This window comes from Solanum lycopersicum, chromosome 1 (genome assembly GCF_036512215.1).
Source record: "Solanum lycopersicum chromosome 1, SLM_r2.1".
Classification (NCBI taxonomy): Eukaryota; Viridiplantae; Streptophyta; class Magnoliopsida; order Solanales; family Solanaceae; genus Solanum; species Solanum lycopersicum.
This window is the reverse complement of record NC_090800.1, coordinates 71,308,487-71,332,941: the sequence shown is the minus strand read 5'-3', so window position 1 is coordinate 71,332,941 and position 24,455 is coordinate 71,308,487. Positions and strand designations below refer to the sequence as shown.

The window sequence follows — 24,455 nt, the reverse complement described above, 5'->3', positions numbered from 1 at the left end:
CAATGGAAACAAGTTATCTATATATCTTCAGTATGATACGCTCCACAAATTTGAGTTATTAAAGCAGAGGCAGACATATGGGTTTCTAGTTTAGAATCTTTATGTGTTGAAATAACAACTAAATTGGTACAAATAATAGATTTCAAAGCAATTATAATTTATACATTTACTTTCGAAAGTAGGTCGTCACATGTTACAAAACTGCAAAGACTCACTGTCCTTAAATATATAAACAAAACTCCCATAACCGCACTCCTACCTCAAATAAGTAAGACATACACTTATTTTCCCACAAAAAAATATTTAAGAAAATGTTTTTCGTAGAAAATATTTAGCTCAATTGGATAACGTTTTTGTATCTTTTTGCTGACATATACTGATGCTTAAAGAAAAACTTGAAAGACACAAGACAATAAAATGTAATAATGAAGATTATAGAACTCTAGGACAAGCAATGCTTTTCTTGATTTTCTAGTTTGGGAATATTTGAATGAAAATTCTTGCATTGCTAAGTAGGCAAAGGCATTTTGGTTCTGTCCTTCAACTTTAATGTGTTTTCCTCTTCTTTAAATCCCAAGCCAAATTTCATATTGTATTCATAAAAAAAAAAGACAATATATTGTTAATAAGCTTTTTATCATGGCTGACTCAAATTATGTTGATAGGGAGAAGCAAAAGCAAGCAGACAATGATATCAAGGACATGATCTCTTCTCTGACTAAACGTCTAGCCGGCCTCCAACGCGTGCACAAGGCATCAGGAGGAGACTCAGGCCAGAATCTTCAAGGTGATGATGAAGATGATCATGGCACCAGAATCATCACTCTAGCTGGAACCAATGTGGGAGCCAGCATGCGCGGTGAGATGGATGAGAAAGCTGGGATCGAAGGTGTTTCACCAGGGGAAAATGAGGCCTTAAAAACATATGTCAACAGCAATTTCCAGTCCATCAACAATTCCATCATGATGGGTGGTAGCTATTGTACTAATGACCCTGGTGTTCATTTGGACATAACTGATCGTGTCGATGAACAACTCCCAAAACCACAAGGATATAAACACAAGAAAGGCAAGAAAAGTGACCATCACTATGAACATTCAGAATAGACTTATACCATAACCAAGAAGCTGCTAAAAAATTTCAAACCAATACTCTTTTTTATATGAATAAACACCATAGCTTAGTTGAGTTCTGTGTGTTCCCTTCTATTTTCAATGTCTCTTTGTCTCTTGGCGTGGAATTCCTGACAAGAACAATCGCGATTACGGCCATTTGACTAGAGATATAGTATTGATGCTTGTCATGATATATCAGGAAAGCAAATGTTACATTTGTATTATCTTTAATAATTATAACATCTTCTGCTGTTTTCTCATATTAGTCACCTTTGGTTGCATTTTTGATAAGATCTTTCCTTGAAGAACAAAAATGAAAGATAAAAGTGCAATCTTTTTATTACAAAATCTAAGGTTCACAACGAAAACTCGGAATACATATTGATATACTTGTAAATACAGTTGACATCAAGGGATCCTGGGTTCAGAATTGGTTTCTAGATCTTTGAAGGGTAGCTCCTTCTCTTTTTTCTCTTCAGTTTCATGGACAACTTTTTGCATTTCTCTGTTCTTGCCCCAGAGCAGAAAATATAAACCAGCAATTACGATAGCCGATCCTATTACACTGATCATGATTTGTTTACAAGGAAATTAGTCAGTGATAAGTTGGTGGTTATTTGGAAATAAGTCAATTAGGGAATTATAGAAGCTTTAAACTGTTGTAATCACCTTCCAAGATGGAGTTGTTCATGGAGGATGGGAACGTCGAATATGGCTGCCATAACTTGGACAAGAGGACTGAATGCTGCAGTGAAGACAGGACCCCTTTTCTTGACACACCATGACATTCCCACATAGCACATTCCTGAACCTATTAATCCCTGGCTCAGGAAAATTCATTGTTGTCAAGTAGAAACCAAAACAAGATAAATTAATCATTGGTAAACTGAACTCTTTTGTTAACTTAAGAAGTTTTAAACTAAGATAACAATGAGATAATTAAGTCTCCATTTTGTGTTTAGAAGTCGTGCCACGACGATCTTCATTCTTATAAAACATGGAAGGGGCTTCTCTACTTTTTGTCTCATATGTTCCCTTAACAAACTAAAGGAGATGACATTTTTTGGTTCAGAGACAGACTTGGCTATTGTTTTATCTGCAAATAGGAACCAATGAAAGAAATAATAGAATCTGAATTCCAAAGAACTTTAAGTTGATGTTGATGTCACAACTCACAAGTCATTCAGAATTTCTAAAGAAACCGTGAAAATTCTCTAAAACTTCTTAATTTTCAAGGACATACAGTAATGAATTGCATCATATCTTTGTAAATATATTTGTTGAACTGCAAAGACAGAGAGAAAAAGAAAAAGACAATGAGAGGATAGTCTAGTTCTGCTACTTAGGAAGATAAGAACAGGTGTTAAATGCACTTACAGCATAGAGGATACTCAGCATATCTATCTTTTCCTTTGGAACCCAAATGGATAGTCTTCTGTCCATAGAAAAAGTCAAGACAGCCGATTGCATGGCGCTAAAGAAGGTCATAATAACAGTGCTAGAGTACTTGCAAGGATATTTCTTTCCAATAAACGTTTGGAGAAGGAACCACGAAGACCACAAAAGTGTCCCACCAAACAAGGCCAGAGAACCAAGGATCCATCTTTCCTTTAATTTCGAGGAACTAATGTCTCCTTTCAAAGATGAAGATACAGATTGTTGGTCTGAAAAATGAACCAACGGCATGCCTTTGTAAAAAGTCAGTAAGAAGGCACCACCAACGCATACTAGTGTACCAAGCGCTTTGGCTATTCCACTTCCATGTTTGATGTTGATAGTCTCTAACCTGCATCATTTTCATACATAATGGAGTTAAATTATCATTTGTAGAATTAGACAAACAGAACAGTTTAAGGCTATTTGTTAACTAGAATGAGAAAACCATAGGTTCCGTACCTAAAAGGTAATGCCATAAGGAATGTGACCACAGGAACCATATTGAGAAAGGCACATGAGAAAGTTGCAGATGTGTATTCCATGCCAAGAAGGAATAAGTATTGCGTAACAGATGCCCTACGAAATCGATGTAACATATGGTGAAAAATCTTTAACAAAACACAGCCATGCAAATTTAGAATATTATAGAGATTATTCTGACTTACCCAACAATGGCACTCAAAAAAAGGTTGCAGAAGATTTGAGGGGTAAGTTTTGGTCTGGTGTTCCTGCAAGAAGCAACAAGTTGCATGTTCAGAGGAGGCAAAAGTTCTCCATATATTAGATAGGTAAATATTTCTTAAGAGACGATATTCATACTTTTCCAGAAAGAAAGCAACTGGGGCTAAAAAAATGGTTGAAATGGCCTGCCGATACGTTATGAAGACCAAATGATTCATCCCATCCATTATAATCTTCTTGAGAAGTATGTTACTAATGGCAAAAGCAAAATCTATTGCCAACATAATAAAAATGGGGTAGTATACCACATAGCTCTTCATCTGAGTATTTCCCAATCTGTCAACACTCCTAATCTGCCTCTTAATTGAATTATCGTCCCATGCTTTTAAACATGAAGATGAGATAAGACATTTAAAGTTCCACATGAACTTTAGTGGAGTAAAAAAGTGCACACGGCGGAAGGATTAATTCCTGCAATCACATCAATACTTTTATTCTACCAGAAAAAAGTTGACACTTAGTTTAACATCATATACTCCATCATTTTCCTTTTCTTTGTTTGAAAGATTACATTATTTCCTGCCTTTTGACTAATCCTTTTTATCATAGCCAACCAGATAAACAAACTCATTAGTCTATGAATTGATTTATGTTAAGAACATTTAACATGTGAGTCAACCCACTAAGCTAGGCGAAATTTCCAATTTGATATATAGAAGATAGTGTAGCAAGCATCTTATGGGTGGGGGTCAAATAGAAATGATTCCCCTTCTTGCAGCATAGTATAACAAGTAATGCATTTCTAATGTCTTGGTAGCCTAAGCATCTAATGCTACTTTTAGAACTTTTATTCAAGCATCTTCAGAGTACAAAAAGGGGACACAGAATAATTCATCATATTCATATAATAACAACTCAACTGTTCTCACCATTTCAAAATTCTTTAGCTAGACCACAGTACACTTGATGGGACCAGGTATTTTCCTTACCACACAAACTTCACTCGAAATTGGCTGAATAAAAGCTCGCATACTGTGAATAATATTGTTAATGGAATACGCTAACTTGAGTATTACTCGCGATACCCTATTACAGAGCTGTTAAAACTGTTTTAGAAAGCAAATGAAGATCAAGGAGAGTGACTCCACAGCATAATTTTCATGCGTTATACATACACCTTGTGACAAAGCAGGGTGTATGATCCGAAAGGACTGGAACTATGTCAAACTTTTCACCTTCATAAGGGTCCATTCATGTGGACCAAGAAAGCATTCCTTCCACATGAAAGAGCTAAAAGGGCGGATCAAATCTCTACTTTCTTGTACAGTTTAAAAGTGTCAAAGAAAGAAATATCCCACTTTGTTTGCAAGATAGGAGGGCCACCAACAGAGGAGAATAGCTACATTGGTTATAAGTCACACCGCTTTTAACCAGTAACATCAGATTGATCTTTTCACTGGAAAGTAGGGGTGGGGGTGGACAATGGACATGCTTTCGTGTTCGTTATCATAATCCTTATTCTTTTGTTCCATATCTAAGGTATTGAGCTGGAATCCTTCATCTCCTTTAGCCACACAATTATTTCCTAACAACTGTTCATGCATTAAGAGTAAAAAGAACCCTGCTAAGTGCTAATTGCCTCTAAAGGCATACTGATGTTAAATGTGATGAGATTCTCGATTTCCATTTTTGTTCCATATCCCAGATATCAGATTTTCTCACATTGTAAGCATAACATTTTATACAGAAATCAAATTTCATCACTGCTCTTATTTGGCAGGTTTTTCCTATCCACACAAGTACTCTTCTGCAGCATGCAACTTATTGTGTAAGCATGAATCAAGATTCTTGTTTTTTAAGGTCCATCTATTTGGTAAGAGCCTAATGGCTACTCTGAAATCTAACCTTAATTTAGGCCTTTGGTCATGGAGCATGTTTGCATGGGCTTGAAAAGCTGATCAAACTGCTTTAAAAAAATCAATTTTTGATTTATTAGAGTGTTTGACAAATATCAAGCTAACTTATTTTAAATCAAAAATCACTTATTTTAAGTCAAAAGCTAAAAGCTAGGTGAGTGGCGTTTTTTTTTTTCAACTTAAAATCATTTTATGTTAACAATGTATATTACCTTTTTACCTTTAATTCTTTTATTTTTATTATTATTTATTACTATTTTTATTTTTATTATTTTATTATTATTATTATTATTTTTTATTATAATTATTATTTATTTTATTATTCTTTATTATTATTATTATTATTTATTTTATTATTATTATTTATTATTATTATATATTATATATCACTATTATATTATTATTATTATTATTATTATTTTCATATTATTTTATTATTATTATTATATATTATTATTATTAATATTTTATTATTATTATTTATTTTATTATTACTCATTATTATTTTCATATTATTATTATATTATTATTATTATTATTTATCATTATTATTATTATTATTATTTATTATTATTATGTATAATTATTATTATTATTATAATTATTATTTATAAACCGTTTGTAATAATAACGAAATATGTGAATGATAGCAAAATATAATTACTTATGGATGTAAAATATAAATTAATTTTGTTTCATTTTAAAGTATAAAAACCTTAAATTAATCAACTTTTATCATGTTAACAACTTTTAAGGGTATTTCGGACATTCTTATTAAAAAAGTGTTTACCAGCACTTATTTGTCAAACACATCAACAATCTTTTTTTAATTTAAGCACTTTTATCCAAACACATAATTATTTATTTTAAAAATAAATTTCAATACTTTTTAAAAAGCTACTTTTTTTAAGCCCATCTGAACGGGCTCTAACTCTGTTCACGTGAAAGCATAAAAATCCATTCTTTTTGCAAACATTACATACATATAGAAGGATCTAAGAATATACAGGTTTTAATGAGGAAGTGTTGAAAATAGGATTATCGAGTCTGCGGAGAAACTAAAATGTTCCTGCCAATGTATAATCCAGACATAATTGTGAAATGACTGTTTCTTCGGAAAAACAAACTTATTTTATGTTATTTTTTTTAAAGAAGTCCCGCTGTGATCGCCCAACTAGTCATAGGTAGGTTAATTGATCAAAATCAAGAATAACCAAATGATTATAACTATTGCACAAGATACCCACAAGTCTCAGCACTATCAGACAAACCAGCCAAGCAGTCGAAAGAGAAGAAATAACAGCTGTGAGCCAACTCTATGATTATACTATTTGCACAAGTTGATGGACTTTCCCTACATAAAGCAAGCACTAAAAAAATATTGCAGCTCTGTGCGATGTTCGTTATAATTTTTCCTTCAACTATCATGTATTCGTAGCCCAACAGCCTACTAATCCAGATCCACTCTATGTAGACTCACAAGGGGAGCACGGGTGCTTCCTACACTCCATAACATTGCTCGAACCAACCAAGGACTACTAATTAAGAACGGAGAAATTCCAACTATTGCACCGACTCTTTGCTGGTAATGTAGATTATGATTGCTTCTTGTTGAAACATGTTAATGGGGGGTATACGTGAATATGATCTCGTCAAGATTCACCAAAAGTCAAAAGAACAAAACATTTTTGGCTTTATTTGAATCAACAGTGTAAGCCAAGTGTCCGGCAGTGGAACACAATAAAACTGTTATCTAGTGCTACTTATGCCACAGTGAACCCCAATACTTCTTAGTGCTTAAATTTTTAATCATTCAGTACTTACCTTACTATTTTTGTCTGGATTTGAGTAATTTGACCCTTCTGATATTTTCCAACAGAACTAGACTAGAAGCCTAAGTTGATGCAGGAATATTGTCTCAACTCTTAAGGTAATCTATATGCTAATTTAACCATATAATCAGGAGTTCTCAAAATGTTTTTGTGCAGAACATGCTATATTAAGTTATCCACCTTTGCACTGTTTGAGAAACCCGTAATGGAAAAACTTGTTATATCTTAACAAAAACTGAAACCAACAACGTTTAGAAAGAAAAAAACAAAACAAGTGCTAGGGAGAAGAGAGTACATATCATCAAGAAAAAAATATGACTTGTTTCTTGGACCAAAACATGTTTTGACAAAGACATTGAAACAAAGGCTACAGAAATATCCAATAATGAAACTAGAGCAAACACAATTACTGCCAGTACTCAAGGAGTCATTGTATTTCAACAAACTAGATATACTAATACAAGTTGGAGATTAGTTTTATTAGTTTCTTTAGATACATTTCCATTTAGTATACCATCTGTACCAAAAGTCATGCAAGCTCAAGGCAAATGAACCATTAAGACCAGAAGCATAAGGATCCAATGCTATCTATCAGTGAGATTATTAGACGGCAAATACACTGAAGTGGGAGGATTATCAATTGCCAGCACTGAGGTGGGAGGATTATCAAATGCATTTCAAATTTAATAAGGAAAATCTTCTCAGCATTCAGTGTGTTTCTTCTTGACTACCCTAGTCACATCTCTGCAGAATTCAAATTGATAAACATACTCCACACAAGTCCAGATGAGGTACTCAAGCCCTATCCAAGAAGGCTCTGTAACACACAAGATCCGCTTACATGAGTAAAGAAGCTCAAGAGCCTTTTTATTCAACACTCTCCACAAATCTCATGAAATTTTTTATATCACATAAGATTTTGGATAAAAAACCCTCAGTATTGTTGGAAAATATAACTATGAAAAACAGCCAAGGAATAGAACCAGAGTAATCAAAAAACTAATCAGAAAATGAAATCAAAATCATGAGCAAAGGGGCAACTCAGATATCCAAAGATGAATCCAACATATAGCTTACAGCTGGGAGAACATTGTCTAACTCAACTGAAATTTAAATGTTATCCAGAATCCTTCATCATAAAATAATATCAAAATGCAAATCTATTTTTTCTACTCTTGTCTAGCTTCAACTTTCTTCTTCTGCCAGAGACGGTCCATTGCGCTGTCAGCATCACCCTGAAAAGATGAAACAAAAAGATTGAAACTTATTTTTAACATCAGCCGAATGACGAGCATAAATGTTAGTTAAATGGCCTGTTCAAATACTAAAAACAAACTTGAGTGCAAAAAGGACAGATTAATATTAGACATCCCAATCTATCTGGATTGCTAGGAAAAGCAAGAACCTAAACTTCCCCAGATACCAAATGATACTACCATTAAATAGAGAAACAGCAGTAAGATGTAGTCTTCATTATTTTCATGGCATGCAAGAGTTAGATGTTCTTACTTGACAAGACTACAACCTGAGCTTTGACTTTGATTTGGAAACATTTAACTTGTAAGCAGGTTTATCAATTTTTATTGCTGGTGTTATAACAACAGTACCTTGATCTCATTTTTGGTACGTCTCCCACCTCTACTTCTTGGATTATCAAAAATTAGAAGTGATGAACAAACCTGCTTTACAGACTACTATTGTTTTCTTTGGGCAACTCAAATATTAAACGATGATTCGCCAAGATGGTATCACTAACAGCGGTACACTTCAAAATCTAATCTCAAAAAAGCAGTTACCACATACATTATCTATTAAGTTTACCAAAGGAATTACCAAAACTAAAGAGAACCATAAATTAACCGGGAAAGAACTATCCACATCAATGGCAAAAGTTAAACAGGTAGTATTATAATCGACGAAAAAAGTACCTGAGCACGGATGAAACCACAGAGAGCAAAAGTTGTGAAACTCCCAGTGTAGACACCCCTATCGTCCAAATGACCGACATTAAGTTGAACAGAAGCATGGTCCTTTGAAGTGATCAGCCTGTTTGTAGCAGAACTGCAATTGCGGGCATGTGTTAGCTAAATTACAACATGCAGTTATACAAACACCAAGTAAAATCAACACGACACCAAAAAACTCAAAAAGCAGGCATACCATTTCCTGGGGATGTAAAGATCCATGTTTTGTCCCTCATCGTTCTGCATCTTGGCTGGTGGTTCTGAAGTGCCGAAATAAAGCTCTAACAACCTTTTCATAACACAACAAAACTAAATCAGCATTAAGAAAGAAAGAAAACTGGAACCTTTCTAGATTTGAAACCAAATATTAGTAACTATTCTTCTTCATAACATGATTCTACACATTCGTAAAAAGTAAAAGCCCTCTCTCTCCATCACCAAGAACAACCCTTTTCCCAAAAAAGAGAGTCGGGTTTAACAAAAAACCCTAAAACATTCTTCTATATTAGATTAACGAGATTGGCCATGAAAATTTACGGAATTCAAACAGAAAACAGGAAGTTTCACCTTTTTCACTCCAAATTACTCATAAAAGTCAAAAACAAACCCAAATATCATTCTTTCTTTCAAAATCCACGGTAAAATATGGCCAAACACCCACATATTTACAGCAACAAGTGAGAGAATTCTCCATACACAAAGCAGATAACAAAGAACGGATAAGTGGCGTACCTGAGTGAGTCTAAGGGAGAGTCTTCAATGGAGGCAAAGTGTGAAGAAGCGACGCAAAGCCTCCATTTAAACAGATGAGAAATTTTATCTAACCCTAGTTGGTCTGAGTATACGTTGTGGGCTTATTTAGTCTACTAGGCCCAATAACATTTTCAAGTGGTCCAGCAAATTTTTGAGGGTGAAAAAAGGGACACGTACATAAATATACTATATATAAAAAATATTTCTCATTAATAGTAATATCATTTTTTTTCACTTGATTAATACATTTATAATACACTTTTAATCATATTATAAAAAAAAATTATTACTCATGTATAATACAAGTTTTATCAATGGATAATACATTTAGGGAAACTTTCACATATAGTCACTTAAAAATAGCCTAATTATTCTCCATAGTTATGGTTTAATAATTACAATTCGTAGCTACATGTTATATGAAGGAGAAGGTCAGCGAAACTGGGAGACAGAAGAGAGAGGTGAGAGAAAGGGGAAAAAGTGGGAGAAATGTGAATTGTATATGTATATCGGCTAGATAATTGTATATTAACATTTGTATTTGTACATATGGCAAGTGAGAGTGGGAGAGGGAGAGAGAGGAGAGAGGTGGGCGAGACATAGAGAGGGAGGAGAGAGTCAAACGAGACTGGGAGAGGAGGAGAGAGGCGAGCGATATTGAGAGAGATAGGAGAGAGGCCGAGAGAGAGAGAGTAGAAAGTGGGAGAGAGGTGAATTATATATGTACATAATTGTATATTATACATATGCATTCGTAAATAGGGCAAGCGAGATTGGGAGAGGGAGGAGAGAGACGAGCGAGAGAGGGCATATGTAAATTGTATTTGTATATAGGTTAGATAATTATATATTATACATATGTATTTGTATATTATTGCGAATTATACATATACAAACATGACTAATTATACAAACTCGAAGTAGCTCACGTAATTAATGTATAACAATGTTAGTCACTACTGTAATTATAACAAACTATAGCTATGATGAGTAATTAAATAGTATAACTTTGCTTTGTTGTGTAATTTTCCCATACATTTATCACACATTTTAATACACTTATAATATAATGTGTCAACATCTTATCAAACAAGTCTAATATATTTTTAAAAACAGATATAATACATATATATTTTATACTTAATTTACTTTTAATACATATTGCATATTTAATATAGTATTGCTATAAATGAAAATAAACAAAAAATAGCGTTAAGTCAGTAATTATTTATTAAAAGACACTCATACAAGTAATTTTCTCGTAAAAAAAGTAAGTCCAAAATTTAAATGATGAAAAATAAAAGGGGAAATTATGTCGATAAACAAACATATTTTAATTAATTTAGCTAACATAATTATAGTTTGCATTAATTATCATTACTTACTTGTAGCTGTAATTGTGTGGTTCACGTTTGAGTTTGTTAAGCGAGTAGTTTTCGGTTAAGTAATCTACTATTACAAACACTAATTTTTTTCTCTCTCTCCATAATCCTTTTCCATTATTTTCTGTTTAAATTACTCAACATAAATTGGTTTCAAAATTAGAAAATTTCATTATTTTTTTCCCTCTCAAATCCTGCTTTCAGATTTTTAGAGAAAATTTATGTTGTTACAATTACTTTTTTTTTGTTTTGGCAAATTCTTTCTTATTCATTTGATTTGTATTTATATTTGAATTATGATTGTGATTTCTTGTAGATTTTTATTTTTATTGTCAGATACATTTTGTCTAACTTTTGTATGATAAATCTGCATAATTTTTTAAAGTTTAAATGTTTGTGTTGTATAAATTTGAACGAATTTTTAAATTTTATCATATTTGTATAATTTTTGAAATTCTTAAAAATAAATTCATTTTTTGATCTAGAGTTCCACTCATATTAATATAAATTCGTAATTCTATAAAGTTATTTTAATTGTATATTTTTATATTTTATTTATACAAAATATATAAGTACAAAAATCTACCAACAAAATTATACTTATACGAAATATATAAGTACAAATCAATTATAATAACTGTATATTTCTCCCATGCATATCATAACAAATACAATACTTAATTGAACAAATTGTATACTTATTTATAAATTTTAGTGCGTGCACAAATTTTATAACCTTTTGACTTGTCTACCAATAAAAATGTACTTACACAAAATAATTTGCCAATAAAATTATACATTCAGAGATAACTCCATTATACAAACATAAATATCACCTCTTCATTACTAGATCAAGTCAAATATAACTTTAAACAGTTATTCGATAAAAAAATACAATTATCAATTGATTCATAATCAATTCAAAAATAATTTAAACAAAAATAAATACAAATAAGTGTTACTAACCAGTTTATGTAAATATAGACGGAAAGGCCTAATTATACAATAATTGACATCACTTCTTTAATACTCGTTCAATTTAAATATACTTGAAAACAATAATTCGTTCAAACCTCCGATCACCAATGTATTCATATCATAAGCTATCGATAATAACTATTTAAAAAATACAAATCCAATTGATACTTATTAGTTTACACAAAACAGACAAGATAACCAATTATACGTTTTAGATATCTTTTATTCTTCACTCGTTCCATTCAAATGCAATTGAAAACAAAAATCATCTACAAGTAATTCAATCTGATATCGATTGAGAACAAGGAAAAAAGTGAACAAAATTTATTGTATCATATACGTACCTTTTGTATAATGAAAAAAGAAACAGTTGATTTTTTAATTACACCCTTGGGTATTATGAACCCAGGAAGATTGAGTTGTTGATATGAAATTCTAATGACAAGTAAGTCTCGAGACGCGGCATGTAAGTTTCATGGATCTACGAGAGTACATTTTTTTGTATGAATATGTTATGGAATCATGGTTTTGAAAGTAGCTAGATGATTGGATTGATATACTAGATTCTTACCTTTTTCAAGTATTATGATATGATTACTACAACACTTTATGTCTACAACCACTTTAGAAAAGTGTGGCCTAAACTATGAAAAAGTGTGGCATTTGATAAAAGTAAACACTTTTTTACTATAAGCCACACTTTTTCGGGGTGGTCGAAAAAAGTGTAACCTTAGAGTTTAGGCGATACTTTTCAAGTGTTACCTTATCAGCTACGCTTAAAAGCGTAGCCTAAAAGCCAGTGACATATCTCATATAACAACATTTCTATCTCATACAACTTTACTTTCATGTGTACCTTTGCTTCCTTATTGCCCATAATTTTCTTATGTATGACAATATTTTGAAATGTAGTCCTTACCCTGTGCATAAAATAATTTACAATCTTTTGGCTACAGTTTTAAGTGTTGTAATATTATTTTGGCTATAATATTTATATGCCACAATTTGTAATTAAAAACACCAATATTATTTTGCCATAAAGAATCTCAAGTATTAAATTAGCTAATGAGTAATTCAAATATATATATACGTACTTAAAAAGCAGTATTTTAAATATGTGCATACAATAGTTCAAAAGTACTTTTACAATAGTTCAATATATTCTAGCAACGAATATATTTCACAAAATCAAATATAATGTATTCAAAACTTTTACAATAGTGATAAAAAAGCTATAATCCCAGGATGGGAAATGCAGAAATCTCGATACCCATTATGTAGGATCTCCAAAATTTTCATTCAATAGTATGTGATTCTCTTCTTTGGACTTGCTATCCTTGGTCACTAGAAGCAACAAGCCACTAGTACGATCAGACAATTTTTCAAGAAAGACCTCAGTGCTTCAACTATTTAACATCTTTCTTGCGTGATAACCAAATTTGGAAGAAGGGAGTGAAGGGGCAAAAACTAGATGAAATGGTTCTTCTAAAGATAAATTTAGAATTGATAACTAACCTTGTAATGTTTTATCAATGAAGAAGACTACAAGGTTGACAGTGTACCTGTACCAAATTAATATGACTCAATCATATTACGTTTGTAATCGTGTTTCGCTTTTGCTTTTGAAGATTAGTGAAAACGATTGAAAATCCTGTGAGACAGGTCGTGGTTTTACTCCCTTAAGCAAGGAGGTTTCCACGTAAAATCATTGTGTTGATTTTACTGCATTTAACTTTCTGGAAATTTTCTGAAGTAAAGTAAGGGACCTGGTCCATTACTCGTTAAGTGAAGGCATACATTCTATCAAGTGGTATCAGAGCAGGAACTACCTATTTGGTTAACACCAAGGAAGTGATTTTATTCTAAGAATAACAGCTCCACTTAACCTCGAAGAAGGTCAGTCATCACACAGACCTCCTCGTTTCAATGGACACTTCTACAGTTGGTGGAAAGTTAGAATGCACGACTATCTCATGGCTGAAGATAGAGAGTTATGTGATATTATACTTGATGGACCCTTTGTTCCAATGATGGAAGTAAAGGATGGAGAAAGGACCATTACTGTTCCAAAGACCAGGCAGAAATATGATGATGCTGACAGGAAAAAGACTGAAAAGGGTTTCAAAGCTAAAACTCTTCTGGTCTGTGGGATAGGACCTGATGAGTACAACAGAGTATCAGCATGTGAGTCTGCTAAAGAAATTTGGGATTGCTTGTTGACTGCACATGAAGGAACTGAACAAGTCAAAGAATCCAAGATTGATATGCTCATCTCACGATATGAGAACTTCAAAATGAAGGAAGAAGAAACTATACATGACATGTTCACCAAGTTTTCTTCTATTACAAATGAGCTGCGAAGTTTGGGTGAACCTATAAGCATGACCAAACAAGTCAGGAAAGTGCTTTGAATTCTTCCAAAGTCTTGGGAGAGTAAAGTTGATGCCATTACTGAAGCTAAAGACTTGAAGGTGCTGACCATGGATGCCTTGATTGGCAATCTTAAAACACATGAGATGAATTGAAACTATGATTTGTCAAAAAGGGAAATCAAGAAGGACAAATCATTGTTGTTGAAGTATAAATCAGATGAAGATTCAAGTGATGATGATGATATGGCATATCTCATCAGTAGATTTCAAAAGATTGTGAGAAAGAACAAAATGTATAAAAGAGGAACAAATGGGACTTGAAATGCTGCTCAAGGAGATACTTGCTACAAGTGTGGAAAATCTGGACACTTCATCAAAGAGTGTCCTTTGCTCAAGACTGAAAACAAGGAACATCAAAAACACAGGGGTGACAAAGAAAACAAAAGGGACCTGGTACTTGGAAACAGAGATCGTAAAGCTGCTGCTGATATGGTTGTCAAAAGAGCTCTTGCTGCATGGGGGGATTCTTCAAGTGATTCAGAAGATCCTGATGAGCCAAAAGATGTGTCTATGGTTGTTGTGCATACGGAGGAAATTGTCTTCAATGAAATGTTTGCTCTCATGGCACACACAGAAAATGAAGAAGAGGACAATCAGGTAACTCTTCTTGACATGAAAATTGACTTGGATAAATATTCTCTTAAGAAATTAAGAACCTTGGCAAAAGTCATGCTAGATTCTGTGATAGATTTAACATCTGAAAGAGATGCCATGAATGCTGAACTTGAAATTTTAACTGAAAACAAAGTTCAATTTGAAGAGACAATGGCAAGAATGGTGTCTCTAGAGTTTAAAAATTCTGAACTTAAGCATCAGTTGTGTCAGTTTACTGAAGAAGCTGAAAAGCTGAATGGAAAGCCAAACAGTTTACAAGCAGAAATTCAAGAAAAATTGAAAAACTCCGAGACAAAATCTCAGATTGTCACTTGAAAAGAATAACAAATTAGAACAGGATGTTGTGAAACTTAAGGAGGAACTTGAAAAATCTCTTAAGTGGACCAAATCCTCAAAACTGCTGTCAAATGTGACAAATCAGAGTAATTTCAATAAGAAAGGACTAAGAAGTCTGAACATAAGTCCTCCTTATAATCCTCACAGTAAGTATGTGTTTGTGTCTGACAATCTGTTGTGTCTGCATTGTGGTAAGAATGGACATTTGAAGAATGAGTGTATTAGCTGGAAAAACTCATGTGAAAGATACTCTAATTATGCTGAAAGACAGAATGTACCAAATGAGAAACCTGGTCCTAAAGAACCTGTCTCAACTCACAGATTTTCAAAGAACAAATCTGTTCCTGCTCCTAGGTCCTTTGTTAGAAAGATTCAAAGTCTACCATATTGGACCAAGTACAATCTGATCACTCCTTTGTCTGCCTACTGGGAACTCAAGCTGAAATGGGTTCCCAAGCTTAACAAGTGATTTTTGGTGCAGGTGAGTGAGAGGGGCAGCAGTCAATGTTGGTATATGGATAGTGGCTGCTCTAAACATATGATTGGTGATGCAAAGAACTTCCTCTCACTCAAGACCCTTCAAGGTGGAGGTGTCTCATTTGGTGATGGCAAGAAGGGGTACATTTTGGGAGTTGGCAAAGTAGGAAGATCTCTTGAAGATTCAATTGACAATGTTTACCATGTGGATGGGTTGAAGTACAGCTTGCTAAGTGTGTCACAAATCTGTGACAAAGGAAATGAGGTCAAATTTACTTCTGAAAAATGCACTGTGGTGAGTTTAACTACAAACAAGGTAATTCTCACTGCACATAGAAGTAAAAATATGTATGTGGCAAACTTAGAAATCTCTCATGGAGATGACTTAACATGTCTCAGTGCTCAAAATGAAAATGCTGATCTCTAGCATCGTAGGATGGGACATATGAGTTCATCTTTATTGAATAAGTTGATTTCAAAGGACCTGGTCCGAGGGTTGCCCAAAATGAAGTTTGCTGAAAATAAAATATGTGAAGCTTGTGTTAAAGGAAAGCAAATCAGATCATCATTCAAGCTCAAGAATCAGATTACATCATCAAGAACTTTAGAGCTGCTTCACATGGACCTCTGTGGACCCTTGAAGGTTCAAAGCAGAAATGGAAAGAAGTACATCTTGGTGATTGTTGATGACTTTTCAAGATACACCTGGACGAGATTTTTGAGATCAAAGGCAGATACAGCTGATGAACTGGTGGTATTCTTCAAAATGATTCAAATCAAATTGAATCAAGTTGTTTGCAGCATTAGATCTGATCATGGCACAGAGTTTGAAAACTCAACATTGGATAGATTCTGTATGGAAAATGGTACAAGCCACAACTTCTCTGCTCCAAGAACTCCTCAACAAAATGGAGTGGTGGAGAGAAAGAACAGAACCTTGGTGAATATTGCCAGAACTATGATTATTGAATCAAATCTTCCTCAAAGTTTCTGGGTTGAAGCTGTTAACACAGCATGCCATGTTACAAACAGGTGTCTAATAAGAGTTGTGTTGAATAAGACTCCATATGAACTGCTCAACAACAGGAAGCCAATGCTGAACTATCTTAGAGCTTTTGGATGCAGATGTTTTGTGCTGAATAATGGGAAGGATGATCTGGGAAAATTTGACCCTAGAAGTGATGAAGGAGTATTTGTTGGATATTCTTCATCCAGCAAAGCCTACAGAATATTCAACAAACGAACACAATGCATTGAAGAAAGCATTCATGTTGTTTTTGATGAAAATGGAAGCTTGAAGAATGATGGATCAAATGATGATGATGTGCTCAAAATGGTAAAATCCAAGAAGATTGAAGGTGCTGAAACTGATGCAGATCAACAACTCAAAAATGATTGTGATGATCAGAATCACAGTCTACCTGAAGAGGATGCTGAGGTTGAACAGAATGATAGGGTACCTGGTACTACTCAAAACTCCAGCCAGAGTACATCAGACTTCCCAGATGATGATGTTGCTCCTGATGAAGAAGATCATGATGATTTGCCAAATCAGTCTGCTGCAAGGTCAGGATGGAAGCATAGTTCATCACACCCTCTTGATAATCTCATTTCTCCCTTGAATTCTGGAATTCAAACTAGATCAAAAACAAGAAATCTAGTTGCATTCTCAACATTCATATCATCCATTGAGCCTAAGAATGTTAAAGAAGCATTAGGTGATGCAGACTGGATCAATTCTATGCAAGAAGAACTTCATCAGTTTGAAAGAAGTAAGGTATGGTACCTGGTTCCTCGACCTGAAGGCAGAACAATAATAGGAACCAGGTGGGTATTCAGAAACAAACTTGATGAAAATGGAGCTATTACTAGAAATAAATCCAGGCTGGTGGTGCAAGGATACAATCAAGAAGAAGGAATTGACTATGATGAGACTTTTGCACATGTTGCCAGAATGGAAGCTATTAGAATCCTAATAGCTTTTGCTGCTTTTATGGGGATCAAGCTGTATCAAATGGATGTGAAGAGTGCATTTCTGAATGGAGATCTCAAAGAGGAGGTGTATGTCAAGCAACCTCCTGGTTTCGAAGATGTAGAGCTACCAAATCATGTGTTCAGATTGAATAAGGCATTATATGGTCTGAAACAAGCTCCAAGAGCTTGGTATGAAAGATTGTCAAAGTTTCTGCTGAAGAATGGTTTCAAAAGAGGTAAGATAGACAATACTTTGTTCTTACTAAAAAGAGAACAAGAATTGCTTATCATTTAAGTTTATGTGGATGACATAATTTTTGGAGCTACTTCAGAACATCTCTGTGAAGAATTCTCATCATTAATGGGAAGGGAGTTTGAAATGAGTATGATGGGTGAGTTGACATTCTTTCTGGGGCTTCAAATCAAGCAATCATCAAATGGAACTTCAATATGCCAGGAGAAGTACATTAAAGAGCTGTTGAAGAAATTCAATATATTTGATTCCAAACCTATTGACACTCCTATAGGAACAAATTCCAAGATGATAGTAGATGAATCTGATTCCCTTGTGAATCAGACAATGTACAGAGGAATCATTGGCTCCTTGCTATATCTGACTGCTAGCAGGCCTGATATTGTTTACAGTGTTGGAATGTGTGCCAAGTTTCAAGCATGTCCTCGTGATTCACATCTGAAGGCTGCAAAACGCATTCTCAGATACCTGAAGAAAACAGGGGACCTGGTTCTCTTTTATCCTACAGGTGATACTTTTGATCTGGTTGGCTTTGCAGATGCTGATTTTGCAGGTTATCAAGTTGACAGGAAAAGCACCTCTGGAATGGCTCATTTCCTTGGATCATCACTTGTCTCTTGGGGCACTAGGAAGCAGAACTCCGTGGACCTTTCAACTGCTGAAGCTGAATATGTAGCTGCTGCAGCCTGTTGTTCTCAATTGCTGTGGATCAGGCAACACTTAGAAGATTTTGGAATCCACATCAAAGCAATTCATCTCATGTGTGACAACACTAGTGCAGTGAGTATGGGCAATAATCCAGTTCAGCATAAAAGAACAAAGCACATTGATGTCAGACATCATTTTTTGAGAGATCATGTTGAGAAAGGTAATATTGTGCTTACATACTGTCCAACGGAGGAACAGATTGCAGACATCTTCACCAAGGCTCTGAGCAAGGATCAATTTGAGAAAAATAGATTAAAGTTGGGAATGTTGATCTCCAAGTGATGCTTTTAGCTTCCAACAGTAGAACTCCCTTGATGGTTAGAATTGCAGTGCAGGTATCCTTTGTGTGAATCTTAAATATTTGAACAAGATCAATCTTTGTATCTTTTGTAGGTATACTCTCAATAGGGACCTGCTCAGCAAAAGAAGAGGCTAGAACAATTAAGGAATGAAGTTAAACTCTATCATGGTACCTGGTGCCTGTCCAGGTTAGAATTTATACATTAAATTTAAACTAAAAATTTTGACTGTTGAAAAAGCCACGTGTCAGTCATCGGTTACTCTGACCGATAAGTCCAATCGTTTCTCCCTCAAACGACGCATCTACTCAAGGACCTAGCACCTTTTCACTTCTTTTAAAAAGGGGTCTTTTCTTCTTGAAACTCTCATCCGTCTCTTAACTTTATCTCTCTCATTTATCACAAAGGCCTCTCACATTCAAAGGAAAATCTGTCTTCATCTTCTTTTTATTCTTCAACGACCCCTTCCAGTATCACAAATATGTCTTCTTCTTCATCTTCTTCTAAGCAAATGCTGGACGTACTTAGTGAAATTGCACCCCTCGCATTCTATTCTCCAACCCCTGCTCAAGCCAGCATTCCTCCCCCACCCAGTCCTCCACAAAATACTCCAGATAACCCTTTCTTCTCCATCGATCTAAACACCTCTACAGTACCTGGTACATGTGAAGACATGTTGCTTGACAACATGTTTGAGGGAGATCTACCAAAACACAGGGCTTTAGAGTCAAATATTCTAGCAGCGAGTGAGGAACTCGTGATTGAGAGCCTGGCAATGATGAGAGAAGAGGCCAGAACAGAACACACTGATGCCCTGGAAAGAGAAGAGGTAAGGCCTTCTCAACCCATTTTTGATAAAACCCCAGATTTGGGGCGGTACTCTTCTTCCTCTTCATCTGAATCTGCAAGTGAGTAAGAACCATTAAAATGGAAGGTGGAGAGTAGAAAGGGGAAGGAAAAGGTTGTGGAGGAGGCTCCTAAGAGAAGACCTAATACAAGGTCTGCTGCACAAAAATTGATGGTGGAAGAGTGTTTGATATGGGGATTATTACTTTTCCGGGCATGGACTCTCTGCATGACATGGTGGAGATCCAGTCGTGGCTGCACTTGTTCGGCATGAAATCTCCCATCCTCCATGAAGAAGAGGTTCGTGAATTCTATTACAATGTTCAATTTCTGGAAGATGGGAGCCTCCTCACACGTGTGAACAATGTTGCTATTTCTTTGAATGAGGAGGTGTTGGACAAAATCCTCAGAGTGCCTACAGAGGGGACCCAGTCCGTGCAGGAAAAAACTTGCTCTTCAGAATTTGCATCTTTAATTTCTAAGACTCCCACAACCAAGGTTGCTGGGATCTATAAGAAAATTATGAAGAGTGACTATCAGCTGGTCTTCGAGTTTGTCAACAAAGTGATTCTCCCTCGCACTGAAAAGAGAACACTTGCTACTTCTGCTGACTTGTACGTCATGGAGAGATTGTGCAGCTTTGAAGCTTTGTGCCTTCCTAGTCTCATGATTGAACACATTCACAAAACAGTTATTGAGAGGAAAGGAGTACATGGAATGGGGTATAGATACTTTCTCACTAAAGTATTCAAGCACTTTCAGATTCCTCTTGGTGTTGGCAAGGTGGGGACAGTTAAACAAACTATCTCTGAGCATACCTTGTTTGAATGTGAATGTATTGAAGGCAGAGGCTTACCAAAAAGCAAGATGGCTCAACTTCTTGAGGACCTGGATCAGCTTAAACATGAGACTGAAGAACTCACTGTGCGGTTGAGTAGTAAAGAGGCTGAAATTGTTGTACTCAAAGCAGAGCTGCTTACTGCACAAAGTGAGGGACCTGGTTCTTCAGTTGTACAAGCATTGGAGAAAGAGAACAATGAGTTGAAGGCGACGATAACTACCCTGCAAGAAAAGTCCATCAAGGATAATGATGTTGCCAATGCACGACTCACTCTTGTTATCCAGTCTCTATCCAAAACTCCCCCCTCTTCCTAAACTGTGAATCTATTCTTCCCTGTGTCTCTTTTGTTGTGTGGCTAATCATCGTGTTAATGGATTTTTAGCTTGTTTTTAATGTATTTATGTTATAATGGCATGTTGGTTTCTTTATTCCTTTGTTGTTCTTCCTATGTTCTTTTGTGAATGCGTTTCCTCTACTGTTTGATTGTTGTTTGCTCTGATCTTGTTCATTGTTTATGTTAACTCAATGGTTTACTGCATATCTTTTTTATGATGCCAAAAGGGGGAAGTAAACTGTAGGTAGCTAAATAAAACTGTAGGTAGCTAAATTAGGGGGAACATACTTTAAGGGGGAATATACAGTAAGGAGGAATACACAGTCAGGGGGAACGATTTTGGTATCATTGTTTGTCATCATCAAAAAGGGGGAAAATGTTATTTGCAGTTTTGATGAATTGACAAACTTAGGGACCTCATAAAGGTACCAGGTTTTCTACTTGAGTATTGCAGGTGTATTGTTCGAAGTATTGCAGATGAAACAAAACTCAGGGACCTAATAGAGGTACCAGGCTCTCATGATGACGAGCCAGTCAACTGCCAGCTGGAGATGGTGCAGAAAGTAGGTGCACACTTCCCGATGGCGTCAGAAAGTGTGACCCTTCCAGCCAATGGCAAAAAAGTTTAGGAAAGTGACTTGCCCATATAAAAGGCACTTTCCTAAACACTTTTCAGTAGTTTTTGCAACTTGATAAACACTTTTCAAGAACTTTTGCAAAGGCTAACACAAAGCAAAGGCAGAATTATTCCTAGGACAACAGCAACATCTGGAGCTTTTCGTCTAGTTGTTTAGGAATTTATTCTCTTGTTCTTAAATTGTAAACCACTCCTAAATCTATAAAGGAATTGGTGTGTTGTGTTAAAAGTCTAGGTTGTCCAGGTGGGATAGCTTAGTGGGTAGATTGTTTTTCTACTTTGGCTTGTTGAGCAATAGAGGTCTATTGCTTAACGGTAAGATTGATAACTCTTTCTTACGTTTAGTGTAATCGTGTTTCGCTTTTGCTTTTGAAGATTAGTGAAAACGATTGAAAATCCTGTGAGACAGGTCGTGGTTTTACTCCCTTAAGCAAGGAGGTTTCCACGTAAAATCATTGTGTTGATTTTACTGCATTTAACTTTCTGGAAATTTTCTGAAGTAAAGTAAGGGACCTGGTCCATTACTCGTTAAGTGAAGGCATACATTCTATCAACAACTAACCCGCACATTATTTCATAAACTTGTAAAATAAAATCAAGCAATCAGTGACAAGTACAAGTTATGCAAAGACACTTGATAAAATATAGATATGAAACCTAAGCGAAGAAAACAGAAAGTTATTGTTACTCAACAGACACATAAGATATTTGTACCCCGCAAAGCAATTTTTTGTCATTGTACCATGAAAATATGAAAAAGTTCAAATGGAACTCTTCCCTACAAGAACTTACATAACTTGAGACAGACATATCTTCCAGGTGAATAATTGAAATAAGAGGAGAAAATGCAACAAAAGGAAGGAGGAAAGTGTTCGTGTCCCGTTTTGCTTAATTAGGCTAAGTACTTTCAGTACAAATCACACTGAACTTCCATCTCCACCAAATAATGCTGGTTTGCATCGTTCCAATATCATTAGAGTTAAGATTCAAATGATTATGAGATATCAAGTCATTCAAATCCTTATTGCTGTAGTACTTTCGTGTTTCATATTTTTGATATGTTCGCACAAAGACTAGGAAAAATATCACATGAGATGAATATATTATATCTCCACAACCATATGGCACACCACGCGGAACCGTAGAGTCATACAATCATATATGTGTCTAAGTTGAAGAATGTGACGCTTTTAATGTCAGGAGAAGCGATCAGTGAAGGAAAATGCAACTTACCAATCCATAGTACTTATAAAATATTGTTAGAAGAATAAAGTGTGGCAAACTTTGAACCTTGGTAATTTGCAGGGGGAAAAAGTTAGTTCAGATTTTGCCAAAAAAAATATTTAGTAAGTTGCAGCACAATTAATAGATAGTAGAACAAAAAAGTGCAAAAAAATTATTAAATGAAAATAGCTTTTACCTAATGACAGTGATAGTTTGAACCAGGAAGCTGTATAGAATAGAACGTTATGATTCAAAGGAATTGACAACCCTGTAAGTACCAAAAAGAGGTCAGGTAAAGCACAATATTTTGAGACACGCAATTACAACGACCAAACAGGACATACTGTTGTCGTTTGAAGCAAAACTATCAAGGTGTACTCACCTAATATATAAATTTCTTGAGCAAAACCTCTTTGCACATCTTCACTTAGGCACTCAGGCTCGAGGACATTAATGTCACAACCGGGGAGCACCCCCTAAAAGTAACATGGCGTACTTGACCTCTCGGAGGTCTTATACAAACCCATAGTTTTCATTCATCACATTGTCATAAGTAAATTTAGCGGAAAATTTAAAACTTTCAAAGCACATCATCTAGAAACATCACTTCATATATGTATAAAATAAGTCATAATACATAGTTAGACTCTAAGTCTCTTTTGCCATCTTAGACTCAACATTAATAGAGTATAATAGTTACACGACCCTTACAACATAAAATAATAACTAAGCTATTACATAACTTGACATAAGCATGACATAGGTAATCCTTGAATCATAAAGACCCCATCCTTGAGCTTGGGAAACATATATCAAGCCCTTCACCTTAGAGATATCCTTTAAGCATCCATGACCTACGCTTTGTGTAGAAAGGTGAAGAAGAATGGTGTTCGTACAAGAATGCACTAAGTATGACAACCATACAAAAACATGCATTTAAAGAGGATATTTTGTTAGAAAACCATGCATCATGCCTTTTAGTAAAACTTCATAAATCCTTCATACAATAAGTAAAGCATAACTCATAGACTTCACATAGGCATGGACACTATTCATAACATCACATAAGGCCATATAATTCATTTAAGGCACATTTACCATATTCATAGTATACCTTCTTTTACCTTACTTCACTTACCCTCAAGTAACCCCTTAGTAACACTTGGTGCAATGCATGAATAGTGTCCCATTACACCATCCACACTCAAGCATCACCTTAAGGCCACCAAGATGAACAATATACATTATCTTCATTTACTTAGACATATGCATTCATAGGAACATAACATATCCTATGTCACCTACTTCACATATGAACCAACATGTTCTATGAACACATATAAGACTTATTCCAAGACAACATGCAAGTCAACACTACAAATAACATCATAAGAAGCAATAATCAACAATATCACACTTG

General features: G+C 34.8%; 3 protein-coding genes across 3 annotated transcripts; 1 reads left to right on the top strand and 2 right to left on the bottom strand.

The window, feature by feature from the left end:
• Window positions 1–598: 598 nt before the first annotated feature.
• On the bottom strand, window positions 599–3,915 carry LOC101253717 (WAT1-related protein At3g30340-like). Its single transcript, XM_004229191.5, has 6 exons — window positions 3,373–3,915; window positions 3,219–3,281; window positions 3,013–3,129; window positions 2,494–2,902; window positions 1,786–1,937; window positions 599–1,681 (listed from the first exon to the last, which is right to left on the bottom strand). The coding sequence occupies exons 1-6, from the start codon at window positions 3,657–3,659 to the stop codon at window positions 1,525–1,527; spliced, it is 1,185 nt and encodes a 394-aa protein (XP_004229239.1). The 5' UTR covers window positions 3,660–3,915; the 3' UTR covers window positions 599–1,524.
• Window positions 640–1,376, top strand: LOC104647762 (uncharacterized). Its single transcript, XM_010323440.4, has one exon. It carries the CDS (start codon window positions 640–642, stop codon window positions 1,105–1,107), a length of 468 nt encoding a protein of 155 aa, XP_010321742.1. The 3' UTR covers window positions 1,108–1,376.
• Window positions 3,916–8,004: 4,089 nt separating the features above from the next.
• LOC101254027 (small ribosomal subunit protein eS21y) lies at window positions 8,005–9,851 on the bottom strand. Its single transcript, XM_004229193.5, has 4 exons — window positions 9,679–9,851; window positions 9,143–9,235; window positions 8,911–9,043; window positions 8,005–8,217 (listed from the first exon to the last, which is right to left on the bottom strand). The coding sequence occupies exons 2-4, from the start codon at window positions 9,190–9,192 to the stop codon at window positions 8,152–8,154; spliced, it is 249 nt and encodes an 82-aa protein (XP_004229241.1). The 5' UTR covers window positions 9,193–9,235; window positions 9,679–9,851; the 3' UTR covers window positions 8,005–8,151.
• Window positions 9,852–24,455: the final 14,604 nt, after the last annotated feature.